Genomic DNA, 14,590 nt, shown 5'->3' with positions numbered 1-14,590 from the left:
CATAAAACTAACAGTCATATGTTGGTGTTAAAAAGTACAATGTCATGTTGTGGTGTTGTCTAAAATATAAAATAGATGACATAAAAAACTAACAGTCATATGTTGGTGTTAAAAAGTACAATGTCATGTTGTGGTGTTGTCTACAATATAAAATAGATGACATAGAAAACTAACAGTCATGTGTTGGTGTTAAAAAGTACAAAGTCATGTTGTGGTGTTGTCTACAATATAATATAGATGACATAAAAAACTAACAGTCATGTTGGTGTTAAAAAGTACAATGTCATGTTTTGGTGTTGTCCACAATATAAAATAGATGACAGAGAAAACTAACAGTCATATGTTGGTGTTAAAAAGTACAATGTCATGTGGTGTTGTCTACAATATAAAATAGATGACATAGAAAACTAACAGTCATATGTTGGTGTTAAAAAGTACAATGTCATGTTGTGGTGTTGTCTACAATATAAAATAGATGACAGAGAAAACTAACAGTCACCATATGTTGGTGTTAAAAAGTACAATGTCATGTTGTGGTGTTGTCTACAATATAAAATAGATGACATAGAAAACTAACAGTCATATGTTGGTGTTAAAAAGTACAATGTCATGTTGTGGTGTTGTCTACAATATAAAATAGATGTCATAGAAAACTAACAGTCATATGTTGGTGTTAAAAAGTACAATGTCATGTTGTGGTGTTGTCTACAATATAAAATAGATGACATAGAAAACTAACAGTCATATGTTGGTGTTAAAAAGTACAATGTCATGTTGTGGTGTTGTCTACAATATAAAATAGATGACATAGAAAACTAACAGTCATATGTTGGTGTTAAAAAGTACAATTTCATGTTGTGGTGTTGTCTACAATATAAAATTGATGACATAGAAAACTAACAGTCATATGTTGGTGTTAAAAAGTACAATGTCATGTTGTGGTGTTGTTTACAATATAAAATAGATGACATAGAAAACTAACAGTCATATGTTGGTGTTAAAAAGTACAATGTCATGTTGTGGTGTTGTCTACAATATAAAATAGATGACAGAGAAAACTAACAGTCATATGTTGGTGTTAAAAAGTACAATGTCATGTTGTGGTGTTGTCTACAATATAAAATAGATGGCATAGAAAACTAACAGTCATATGTTGGTGTTAAAAAGTACAATGTCATGTTGTGGTGTTGTCTACAATATAAAATAGATGACATAGAAAACTAACAGTCATATGTTGGTGTTAAACAGTACAATGTCATGTTTTGGTGTTGTCTACAATATAAAATATATGACATAGAAAACTAACAGTCATATGTTGGTGTTAAAAAGTACAATGTCATGTTGTGGTGTTGTCTACAATATAAAATAGATGACATAGAAAACTAACAGTCACCATATGTTGGTGTTAAAAAGTACAATGTCATGTTGTGGTGTTGTCTACAATATAAAATAGATGACATAGAAAACTAACAGTCACCATATGTTGGTGTTAAAAAGTACAATGTCATGTTGTGGTGTTGTCTACAATATAAAATAGATGACATAGAAAACTAACAGTCATGTGTTGCTGTTAAAAAGTACAATGTCATGTTGTGGTGTTGTCTACAATTAAAAAAGATGACAGAAAACTAACAGTCATATGTTGTTGTTAAAAAGTACAATGTCATGTTGTGGTGTTGTCTACAATATAAAATAGATGACAGAAAACTAACAGTCATGTTGGTGTTAAAAAGTACAATGTAATGTTGTGGTGTTGTCTACAATATAAAATAGATGGCATAGAAAACTAACAGTCATGTGTTGGTGTTAAAAAGTACAAAGTCATGTTGTGGTGTTGTCTACAATATAAAATAGATGACATAAAAAACTAACAGTCATGTTGGTGTTAAAAAGTACAATGTCATGTTTTGGTGTTGTCCACAATATAAAATAGATGACAGAGAAAACTAACAGTCATATGTTGGTGTTAAAAAGTACAATGTCATGTGGTGTTGTCTACAATATAAAATAGATGACATAGAAAACTAACAGTCATATGTTGGTGTTAAAAAGTACAATGTCATGTTGTGGTGTTGTCTACAATATAAAATAGATGACAGAGAAAACTAACAGTTACCATATGTTGGTGTTAAAAAGTACAATGTCATGTTGTGGTGTTGTCTACAATATAAAATAGATGACATAGAAAAGTAACAGTCATGTTGGTGTTAAAAAGTACAATGTCATGTTGTGGTGTTGTCTACAATTAAAAAAGATGACATAAAACTAACAGTCATATGTTGGTGTTAAAAAGTACAATGTCATGTTGTGGTGTTGTCTAAAATATAAAATAGATGACATAAAAAACTAACAGTCATATGTTGGTGTTAAAAAGTACAATGTCATGTTGTGGTGTTGTCTACAATATAAAATAGATGACATAGAAAACTAACAGTCATGTGTTGGTGTTAAAAAGTACAAAGTCATGTTGTGGTGTTGTCTACAATATAATATAGATGACATAAAAAACTAACAGTCATGTTGGTGTTAAAAAGTACAATGTCATGTTTTGGTGTTGTCCACAATATAAAATAGATGACAGAGAAAACTAACAGTCATATGTTGGTGTTAAAAAGTACAATGTCATGTGGTGTTGTCTACAATATAAAATAGATGACATAGAAAACTAACAGTCATATGTTGGTGTTAAAAAGTACAATGTCATGTTGTGGTGTTGTCTACAATATAAAATAGATGACAGAGAAAACTAACAGTCACCATATGTTGGTGTTAAAAAGTACAATGTCATGTTGTGGTGTTGTCTACAATATAAAATAGATGACATAGAAAACTAACAGTCATATGTTGGTGTTAAAAAGTACAATGTCATGTTGTGGTGTTGTCTACAATATAAAATAGATGTCATAGAAAACTAACAGTCATATGTTGGTGTTAAAAAGTACAATGTCATGTTGTGGTGTTGTCTACAATATAAAATAGATGACATAGAAAACTAACAGTCATATGTTGGTGTTAAAAAGTACAATGTCATGTTGTGGTGTTGTCTACAATATAAAATAGATGACATAGAAAACTAACAGTCATATGTTGGTGTTAAAAAGTACAATTTCATGTTGTGGTGTTGTCTACAATATAAAATTGATGACATAGAAAACTAACAGTCATATGTTGGTGTTAAAAAGTACAATGTCATGTTGTGGTGTTGTTTACAATATAAAATAGATGACATAGAAAACTAACAGTCATATGTTGGTGTTAAAAAGTACAATGTCATGTTGTGGTGTTGTCTACAATATAAAATAGATGACAGAGAAAACTAACAGTCATATGTTGGTGTTAAAAAGTACAATGTCATGTTGTGGTGTTGTCTACAATATAAAATAGATGGCATAGAAAACTAACAGTCATATGTTGGTGTTAAACAGTACAATGTCATGTTGTGGTGTTGTCTACAATATAAAATAGATGACATAGAAAACTAACAGTCATATGTTGGTGTTAAACAGTACAATGTCATGTTTTGGTGTTGTCTACAATATAAAATAGATGACATAGAAAACTAACAGTCATATGTTGGTGTTAAAAAGTACAATGTCATGTTGTGGTGTTGTCTACAATATAAAATAGATGACATAGAAAACTAACAGTCACCATATGTTGGTGTTAAAAAGTACAATGTCATGTTGTGGTGTTGTCTACAATATAAAATAGATGACATAGAAAACTAACAGTCACCATATGTTGGTGTTAAAAAGTACAATGTCATGTTGTGGTGTTGTCTACAATATAAAATAGATGACATAGAAAACTAACAGTCATGTGTTGCTGTTAAAAAGTACAATGTCATGTTGTGGTGTTGTCTACAATTAAAAAAGATGACAGAAAACTAACAGTCATATGTTGGTGTTAAAAAGTACAATGTCATGTTGTGGTGTTGTCTACAATATAAAATAGATGACAGAAAACTAACAGTCATGTTGGTGTTAAAAAGTACAATGTAATGTTGTGGTGTTGTCTACAATATAAAATAGATGGCATAGAAAACTAACAGTCATGTGTTGGTGTTAAAAAGTACAAAGTCATGTTGTGGTGTTGTCTACAATATAAAATAGATGACATAAAAAACTAACAGTCATGTTGGTGTTAAAAAGTACAATGTCATGTTTTGGTGTTGTCCACAATATAAAATAGATGACAGAGAAAACTAACAGTCATATGTTGGTGTTAAAAAGTACAATGTCATGTGGTGTTGTCTACAATATAAAATAGATGACATAGAAAACTAACAGTCATATGTTGGTGTTAAAAAGTACAATGTCATGTTGTGGTGTTGTCTACAATATAAAATAGATGTCATAGAAAACTAACAGTCATATGTTGGTGTTAAAAAGTACAATGTCATGTTGTGGTGTTGTCTACAATATAAAATAGATGACATAGAAAACTAACAGTCATATGTTGGTGTTAAAAAGTACAATGTCATGTTGTGGTGTTGTCTACAATATAAAATAGATGACATAGAAAACTAACAGTCATATGTTGGTGTTAAAAAGTACAATTTCATGTTGTGGTGTTGTCTACAATATAAAATTGATGACATAGAAAACTAACAGTCATATGTTGGTGTTAAAAAGTACAATGTCATGTTGTGGTGTTGTTTACAATATAAAATAGATGACATAGAAAACTAACAGTCATATGTTGGTGTTAAAAAGTACAATGTCATGTTGTGGTGTTGTCTACAATATAAAATAGATGACAGAGAAAACTAACAGTCATATGTTGGTGTTAAAAAGTACAATGTCATGTTGTGGTGTTGTCTACAATATAAAATAGATGGCATAGAAAACTAACAGTCATATGTTGGTGTTAAAAAGTACAATGTCATGTTGTGGTGTTGTCTACAATATAAAATAGATGACATAGAAAACTAACAGTCATATGTTGGTGTTAAACAGTACAATGTCATGTTTTGGTGTTGTCTACAATATAAAATAGATGACATAGAAAACTAACAGTCATATGTTGGTGTTAAAAAGTACAATGTCATGTTGTGGTGTTGTCTACAATATAAAATAGATGACATAGAAAACTAACAGTCACCATATGTTGGTGTTAAAAAGTACAATGTCATGTTGTGGTGTTGTCTACAATATAAAATAGATGACATAGAAAACTAACAGTCACCATATGTTGGTGTTAAAAAGTACAATGTCATGTTGTGGTGTTGTCTACAATATAAAATAGATGACATAGAAAACTAACAGTCATGTGTTGCTGTTAAAAAGTACAATGTCATGTTGTGGTGTTGTCTACAATTAAAAAAGATGACAGAAAACTAACAGTCATATGTTGGTGTTAAAAAGTACAATGTCATGTTGTGGTGTTGTCTACAATATAAAATAGATGACAGAAAACTAACAGTCATGTTGGTGTTAAAAAGTACAATGTAATGTTGTGGTGTTGTCTACAATATAAAATAGATGGCATAGAAAACTAACAGTCATGTGTTGGTGTTAAAAAGTACAAAGTCATGTTGTGGTGTTGTCTACAATATAAAATAGATGACATAAAAAACTAACAGTCATGTTGGTGTTAAAAAGTACAATGTCATGTTTTGGTGTTGTCCACAATATAAAATAGATGACAGAGAAAACTAACAGTCATATGTTGGTGTTAAAAAGTACAATGTCATGTGGTGTTGTCTACAATATAAAATAGATGACATAGAAAACTAACAGTCATATGTTGGTGTTAAAAAGTACAATGTCATGTTGTGGTGTTGTCTACAATATAAAATAGATGACAGAGAAAACTAACAGTTACCATATGTTGGTGTTAAAAAGTACAATGTCATGTTGTGGTGTTGTCTACAATATAAAATAGATGACATAGAAAAGTAACAGTCATGTTGGTGTTAAAAAGTACAATGTCATGTTGTGGTGTTGTCTACAATTAAAAAAGATGACATAAAACTAACAGTCATATGTTGGTGTTAAAAAGTACAATGTCATGTTGTGGTGTTGTCTAAAATATAAAATAGATGACATAAAAAACTAACAGTCATATGTTGGTGTTAAAAAGTACAATGTCATGTTGTGGTGTTGTCTACAATATAAAATAGATGACATAGAAAACTAACAGTCATGTGTTGGTGTTAAAAAGTACAAAGTCATGTTGTGGTGTTGTCTACAATATAATATAGATGACATAAAAAACTAACAGTCATGTTGGTGTTAAAAAGTACAATGTCATGTTTTGGTGTTGTCCACAATATAAAATAGATGACAGAGAAAACTAACAGTCATATGTTGGTGTTAAAAAGTACAATGTCATGTGGTGTTGTCTACAATATAAAATAGATGACATAGAAAACTAACAGTCATATGTTGGTGTTAAAAAGTACAATGTCATGTTGTGGTGTTGTCTACAATATAAAATAGATGACAGAGAAAACTAACAGTCACCATATGTTGGTGTTAAAAAGTACAATGTCATGTTGTGGTGTTGTCTACAATATAAAATAGATGACATAGAAAACTAACAGTCATATGTTGGTGTTAAAAAGTACAATGTCATGTTGTGGTGTTGTCTACAATATAAAATAGATGACATAGAAAACTAACAGTCATATGTTGGTGTTAAAAAGTACAATGTCATGTTGTGGTGTTGTCTACAATATAAAATAGATGTCATAGAAAACTAACAGTCATATGTTGGTGTTAAAAAGTACAATGTCATGTTGTGGTGTTGTCTACAATATAAAATAGATGACATAGAAAACTAACAGTCATATGTTGGTGTTAAAAAGTACAATGTCATGTTGTGGTGTTGTCTACAATATAAAATAGATGACATAGAAAACTAACAGTCATATGTTGGTGTTAAAAAGTACAATGTCATGTTGTGGTGTTGTCTACAATATAAAATAGATGACATAGAAAACTAACAGTCATATGTTGGTGTTAAAAAGTACAATGTCATGTTGTGGTGTTGTCTACAATATAAAATAGATGACATAGAAAACTAACAGTCATATATTGGTGTTAAAAAGTACAATGTCATGTTGTGGTCTTCTCTACAAGCTGCGTTCAAGCAGCCATGATTGAAGTCGCGCTGAAGGCGCTCCTTTGCTTGCTGCCGTTACTGATTGGCACTTTCTCCGCTCACTCGGATGGAAGCGATTCTCTGTCAGCACCTTCTGACATCGCGGCCCGACACTGGCGCCGGTCCGAGAGCGGCGAGTGTGTCTTGGCTCCATGTCCAGTGATCCATCACAGCGTCCCTGCTTGCCAGTCGCCTCACGTCCTCTCCCACAATGGAGAGGCCGCAGAGAAATCTATATGGAACTGATGAACCCGCGCTGATGACTGTGTGTGTGTGTGTGTGTGTGTGTGTGTGTGTGTGTGTGTGTGTGTGTGTGTGTGTGTGTGTGTGTGTGTGTGTGTGTGTGTGTTGTCTCACTATCCTTGTGTGGACCAACACCTGAGAAACGACCCTTTCTATGAGGACTCACAATGTCACCAAGACATTTATGTGTGTGTGTGTGTGTGTGTGTGTGTGTATGTGTGTGTGTGTGTACTCACAGCTCTCCAGCTGCATGATGCACGTCTGCACATCCATCGGGAAGTTCTTCAGATCCATGGGACAGGCCAGGATCAGCGTTATTCTGCCAAACACACACACAGTATCACTTCCTGCTAAGACACATCACACTGACTTGTTGTTGTTGTTGTTGTTGTTGTTGTTGTTACGGACGAAACAACAACAACACGCATGTGCACTTTATTATTATTGCACGAAACAAAGTAGAAGACGTGTCCAATCAGCAGCTTCATGATGCATGTGATACAAGCTCAAGATCTACCGATATGATTATTCCGGGGATGATACTGATACCAATTATTAGTAGTCTATTGATATTTGGAGGTGACATTCATTAGCATTATTTAAAGATGAATATTATATGTCAGCAAACATCTGAACAAGTGAAAATAGTGACATCATGTTTGATGTTGTGTTTAATTGATCAATAAATACCTTCATTTTGTGTGTCTAACATCAACATTTTGTTTCTAAATATGACAAATCTCCTGGGAAAATTGGTCAAAATTAGACATTTCTCTACATGACAATAACTCATCTATCTACTCCATTTGATAACACTTGATGTAATAATGTCAACATTTCAATAAAACAATTCTGGGCACCTCCTCGTAGATTATAGTTGAGACAATGACATCATTTCTTCCTGGATGTTACATAAAGTATGAGAATGTGTGAGCTGCTGCCTCTTCTGTACCGATACAATCATCTCATATTTGCACAAGGTTTGCATTTTTGGCAGAGAGATCTTTTCTGTCGTCTCTGTCGTGTTATTGGATTGAATGACGGATCATGAAACTGGTGGCGCTTCTTGAATGAGCCCCCACTACGGGTGTTGCGGACTCACGCTTGTCAAGCGACTCCATCGCTGCAGTGAACCAAACACACAACACGGGAAGAATGACGCCAGGAAAGAAAGACAAAAACTGAATTTACTGGCCAAAAATGGGCGTTTTCATAGGTAAGCAGAAGAGACGTACTGTACTGCACACATATGTAGCATCTTCTGGTATCAGTGTGTATAACTTGTATCTTCTGGTATCAGTGTGCATACGTTGCATCTTCTGGTATCAGTGTGTATAACTTGTATCTTCTGGTATCAGTGTGTATACCTTGTATCTTCTGGTATCAGTGTGTATACCTTGTATCTTCTGGTATCATGTGTGTATATGTAGCATCTTCTGGTATCAGTGTGTATATGTTATATCTTCTGGTATCATGTGTGTATATGTTGCATCCTCTGGTATCACGTGTGTATATGTTGCATCTTCTGGTATCATGTGTGTATATGTTGTATCTTCTGGTATCATGTGTGTATATGTTGCATCTTCTGGTATCAGTGTGTATACCTTGTATCTTCTGGTATCAGTGTGTATATGTTGTATCTTCTGGTATCAGTGTGTATATGTTGTATCTTCTGGTATCATGTGTGTACATGTAGCATCTTCTGGTATCAGTGTGTATATGTTATATCTTCTGGTATCATGTGTGTGTATGTTGCATCTTCTGGTATCACGTGTGTATATGTTGCATCTTCTGGTATCATGTGTGTATATGTTGTATCTTCTGGTATCATGTGTGTATATGTTGCATCTTCTGGTATCATGTGTGTATATGTTGTATCTTCTGGTATCATGTGTGTATATGTTGCATCTTCTGGTATCATGTGTGTACATGTATCATCTTCTGGTATCATGTGTGTACATGTTGCATATTCTGGTATCATGTGTGTATATGTTGTATCTTCTGGTATCATGTGTGTATATGTTGCATCTTCTGGTATCATGTGTGTACATGTAGCATCTTCTGGTATCATGTGTGTATATGTTGCATCTTCTGGTATCATGTGTGTATATGTTGTATCTTCTGGTATCATGTGTGTATATGTTGCATCTTCTGGTATCATGTGTGTATATGTTGTATCTTCTGGTATCATGTGTGTATATGTTGCATCTTCTGGTATCATGTGTGTACATGTATCATCTTCTGGTATCATGTGTGTACATGTTGCATATTCTGGTATCATGTGTGTATATGTTGTATCTTCTGGTATCATGTGTGTACATGTAGCATCTTCTGGTATCATGTGTGTATATATTGCATCTTCTGGTATCATGTGTGTATATGTTGTATCTCCTGGTAGCATGTGTGTATATGTTGTATCTTCTGGTATCATGTGTGTATATATTGTATCTTCTGGTATCATGTGCATATATGTTGTATCTTCTGGTATCATGTGCGTATATGTTGTATCTTCTGGTATCCTGTGCGTATATGTTGTATCTTCTGGTATCATGTGCGTATATGTTGTATCTTCTGGTATCATGTGCGTATCAGTTGTATCTTCTGGTATCCTGTGCGAATATGTTGTATCTTCTGGTATCCTGTGTGTATATGTTGTATTATTCTGGTATCCTGTGCGTATATGTTGCATCTTCTGGTATCATGTGTGTATATGTTGTATCTTCTGGTATCATGTGCGTATATGTTGTATCTTCTGGTATCATGTGCGTATATGTTGTATCTTCTGGTATCCTGTGCATATATGCTGTATCTTCTGCTATCCTGTGCGTATACGTTGTATCTTCTGGTATCATGTGTGTATATGTTGTATTATTCTGGTATCCTGTGCGTATATGTTGTATCTTCTGGTATCATGTGTGTATATGTTGTATTATTATGGTATCATGTGTGTATATGTTGTATCTTCTGGTATCCTGTGTGTATATGTTGTATTATTCTGGTATCCTGTGCGTATATGTTGCATCTTCTGGTATCATGTGTGTATATGTTGTATCTTCTGGTATCATGTGCGTATATGTTGTATCTTCTGGTATCATGTGCGTATATGTTGTATCTTCTGGTATCCTGTGCGTATATGCTGTATGTTCTGGTATCCTGTGCGTATATGCTGTATCTTCTGCTATCCTGTGCGTATACATTGTATCTTCTGGTATCATGTGTGTATATGTTGTATTATTCTGGTATCCTGTGCGTATATGTTGTATCTTCTGGTATCATGTGTGTATATGTTGTATTATTATGGTATCATGTGTGTATATGTTGTATCTTCTGGTATCATGTGTGTATATGTTGTATCTTCTGGTATCATGTGCATATATGTTGTATCTTCTGGTATCATGTGTGTATATGTTGTATTATTCTGGTATCATGTGTGTATATGTTGTATCTTCTGGTATCATGTGTGTATATGTTGCATCTTCTGGTATCCTGTGTGTATATGATGTATCTTCTGGTATCATGTGTGTATATGTTGTATCTTCTGGTATCATGTGTGTATATGTTTTATCTTCTGGTATCCTGTGTGTCTTCTGGTAACATGTGTGTATATGTTGTATCTTCTGGTATCATGTGCATATATGTTGTATCTTCTGGTATCGTGTGTATCTGTTGTATATTCTGGTATCATGTGCGTATATGATGTATCTTCTGTTATCATGTGTGCATATGTTGCATCTTCTGGTATCATGTGTGTATATGTAGCATCTTCTGGTATCATGTGTGTATATGATGTATCTTCTGGTATCATGTGTGTATATGTTGTATCTTCTGGTATCATGTGTGTATATGTTGTATCTTCTGGTATCCTGTGCGTATATGTTGTATCTGCTGATGTAGTTCTGTTAAAAAAAAAGGCCGATACGGACATGCGTGAAAAAGCCCAACATGGAGGGCAATAAAGGTATATGTCTACTGTAATAAAAAGACGTTCATATGTCATCTGAAGGGCCCGTGTGGCTCCTCCCCCTCCTCCAAGGTGAAGACTGATGATGGCGCGGGCTCGCCAACAGAATACTAAGAGCTTCTGTAGATTACCAGCGGCGCCTCTGAGCACAGGCAATAAAAGGGAGGTGGAGGAGGCGGCTATAACTCCTCCAGCCTTGAATTGGATGTCTGGGAGACGCAATGAAAGGGAAGCAGGAAGTCCAGGTGTGACGCATTAACAAGTCTTCGGACTCCAATAAACAGGAAGTTACCAACTAAAGTTTCACTGTCAGATTTAACCTCCTGTTGTGATTTGGACCATTTCTGATGTTACAATATACCCCATTTTTGATCCACTACATACTATATATGCATACTCATGAACTATTCCCACATGACGATTAGCTTAGAATGCTTACCGTATTTTTCGGACTATAAGTCGCAGTTTTTTTCATAGTTTGGCGACTTATACTCAGGAGCGACTTATGTTTATTTTCTTTCAAATTCAAGACAAAGTTATATGTTTTTGGTAACACTTTAGTATGGGCAACATATTCTAAGTAACAAAGACTTAATTTAGAGTTATTTGTTAGGATCAGGGTTAGAGGGTTAGGGTTATAATAAGGCCATGCCGAATAAGGCATTAATAAGTACTTAATAATGACTAGTTAAGAGCCAATATGTTACTAATTTGCATGTTAATAAGCAACTAATTAATGGTGAATATGTTCCCCATACTAAAGTGTTACCATGTTTTTTTTACTGGTGCATAAAATGAACCGTGCATGAACATCGCAGCTCTCGTTTATGTTTTACTTGGTAAACACTTGAACGCAACAATTTTACTATTGATGTACTTAATAGACATTTGAACGCAACAATCTCGTTAATGTTTTACTTGGTAAACACTTGAACACAACATTCTTACTTTTAATGTACTTAGTAGACATTTGAATGCAACACTACTATTTTACTTGGTAAACACTTGAACACACCATCCTTACTATTGGTGTACTTAATAGACATTTGAACGCAACACTCCCACTATTATTTTACTTGGTAAACACTTGAACACACCATCCTTACTATTGATGTACTTAATAGACATTTGAACGCAACAATCTCGTTAATGTTTTACTTGGTAAACACTTGAACACAACATTCTTACTTTTAATGTACTTAGTAGACATTTGAATGCAACACTACTATTTTACTTGGTAAACACTTGAACACACCATCCTTACTATTGGTGTACTTAATAGACATTTGAACGCAACACTCCCACTATTATTTTACTTGGTAAACACTTGAACACACCATCCTTACTATTGGTGTACTTAATAGACATTTGAACGCAACACTCCCACTATTATTTTACTTGGTAAACACTTGAACACACCATCCTTACTATTGATGTACTTAATAGACATTTGAACGCAACACTCCCACTATTATTTTACTTGGTAAACACTTGAACACAACATTCTTACTATTGATGTACTTAATAGACATTTGAACGCTACACTCCCACTATTATTTTACTTGGTAAACACTTGAACACAACATTCTTACTATTGATGTACTTAATAGACATTTGAACGCAACACTCCCACTATTATTTTACTTGGTAAACACTTGAACACAACATTCTTACTATTGATGTACTTAATAGACATTTGACCGCAACAATCTCGTTAATGTTTTACTTGGTAAACACTTGAACGCAACATTCTTACTATTGATCTACTTAGTAGACATTTGAACGGAACACTCTCATTTATGTTTTACTTGGTAAACATTTGAACACAACATTCTTACTTTTAATGTACTTAATAGACATTTGAATGCAACACTATTATTTTACTTGGTAAACACTTGACCACAACATCCTTACTATTGATGTACTTAATAGACATTTGAATACAACACTCCTGTTTATGTTTTACTTGGTAAACACTTGAACAAAACATTCTTACTATTGATGTACTTAATAGACATTTGAACGCAACACTCCTGTTTATGTTTTACTTGGTAAACACTTGAACACATTATTCCTACTATTGGTGTACTTAATAGACATTTGAACGCAACAATCTCGTTAATGTTTTACTTGGTAAACACTTGAACGCAACATTCTTACTATTGATCTACTTAGTAGACATTTGAACGCAACACTCTCGTTTATGTTTTACTTGGTAAACATTTGAATGCAACATTCTTACTTTTAATGTACTTAGTAGACATTTGAATGCAACACTATTATTTTACTTGGTAAACACTTGAACACACCATCATTACTATTGATGTACTTAATAGACTTTTGAATGCAACACTCCCACTATTATTTTACTTGGTAAACACTTGAACACACCATCCTTACTATTGATGTACTTAATAGACATTTGAACGCAACACTCCCACTATCATTTTACTTGGTAAACGCTTGAACACAACATTCTTTCTATTGATGTACTTAATAGACATTTGAACGCAACACTCCTGTTTATGTTTTACTTGGTAAACACTTGAACACAACATTCTTACTATTGATGTACTTAATAGACATTTGACCGCAACAATCTCGTTAATGTTTTACTTGGTAAACACTTGAACGCAACATTCTTACTATTGATCTACTTAGTAGACATTTGAACGCAACACTCTCATTTATGTTTTACTTGGTAAACATTTGAACACAACATTCTTACTTTTAATGTACTTAATAGACATTTGAATGCAACACTATTATTTTACTTGGTAAACACTTGACCACAACATCCTTACTATTGATGTACTTAATAGACATTTGAATACAACACTCCTGTTTATGTTTTACTTGGTAAACACTTGAACAAAACATTCTTACTATTGATGTACTTAATAGACATTTGAACGCAAAACTCTCGTTAATGTTTTACTTGGTAAACACTTAAACGCAACATTCTTACTATTGATCTACTTAGTAGACATTTGAACGCAACACTCTCGTTAATGTTTTACTTGGTAAACATTTAAACACAACATTCTTACATTTAATGTACTTAGTAGACATTTGAATGCAACACTATTATTTTACTTGGTAAACACTTGACCACACCATCATTACTATTGATGTACTTAGTAGACATTTGAACGCAACACTCCTGTTTATGTTTTACTTGGTAAACACTTGAACACACCATCCTTGCTATTGATGTACTTAATAGACATTTGAATGCAACACTCCCACTATTATTTTACTTGGTAAACACTTGAACAC

The 14,590-nt window shown here is 33.5% G+C and overlaps 1 protein-coding gene across 1 annotated transcript in view; it reads right to left on the bottom strand.

Annotated features, from left to right (window-relative positions):
- Positions 1-14,590, bottom strand: part of glra1 (glycine receptor, alpha 1) — a 249,441-nt gene that overhangs the window by 62,428 nt on the left and 172,423 nt on the right. The window contains 1 exon segment of the mRNA XM_062039934.1: positions 7,587-7,669. Within this exon segment, the coding sequence (XP_061895918.1) occupies positions 7,587-7,669 (83 nt within the window).

This window comes from Entelurus aequoreus, linkage group LG28 (genome assembly GCF_033978785.1).
Source record: "Entelurus aequoreus isolate RoL-2023_Sb linkage group LG28, RoL_Eaeq_v1.1, whole genome shotgun sequence".
Lineage (NCBI taxonomy): Eukaryota > Metazoa > Chordata > Actinopteri > Syngnathiformes > Syngnathidae > Entelurus > Entelurus aequoreus.
The sequence above is the reverse complement of the archived record's forward strand: the minus strand, read 5'-3'. Positions and strand labels throughout refer to the sequence as shown.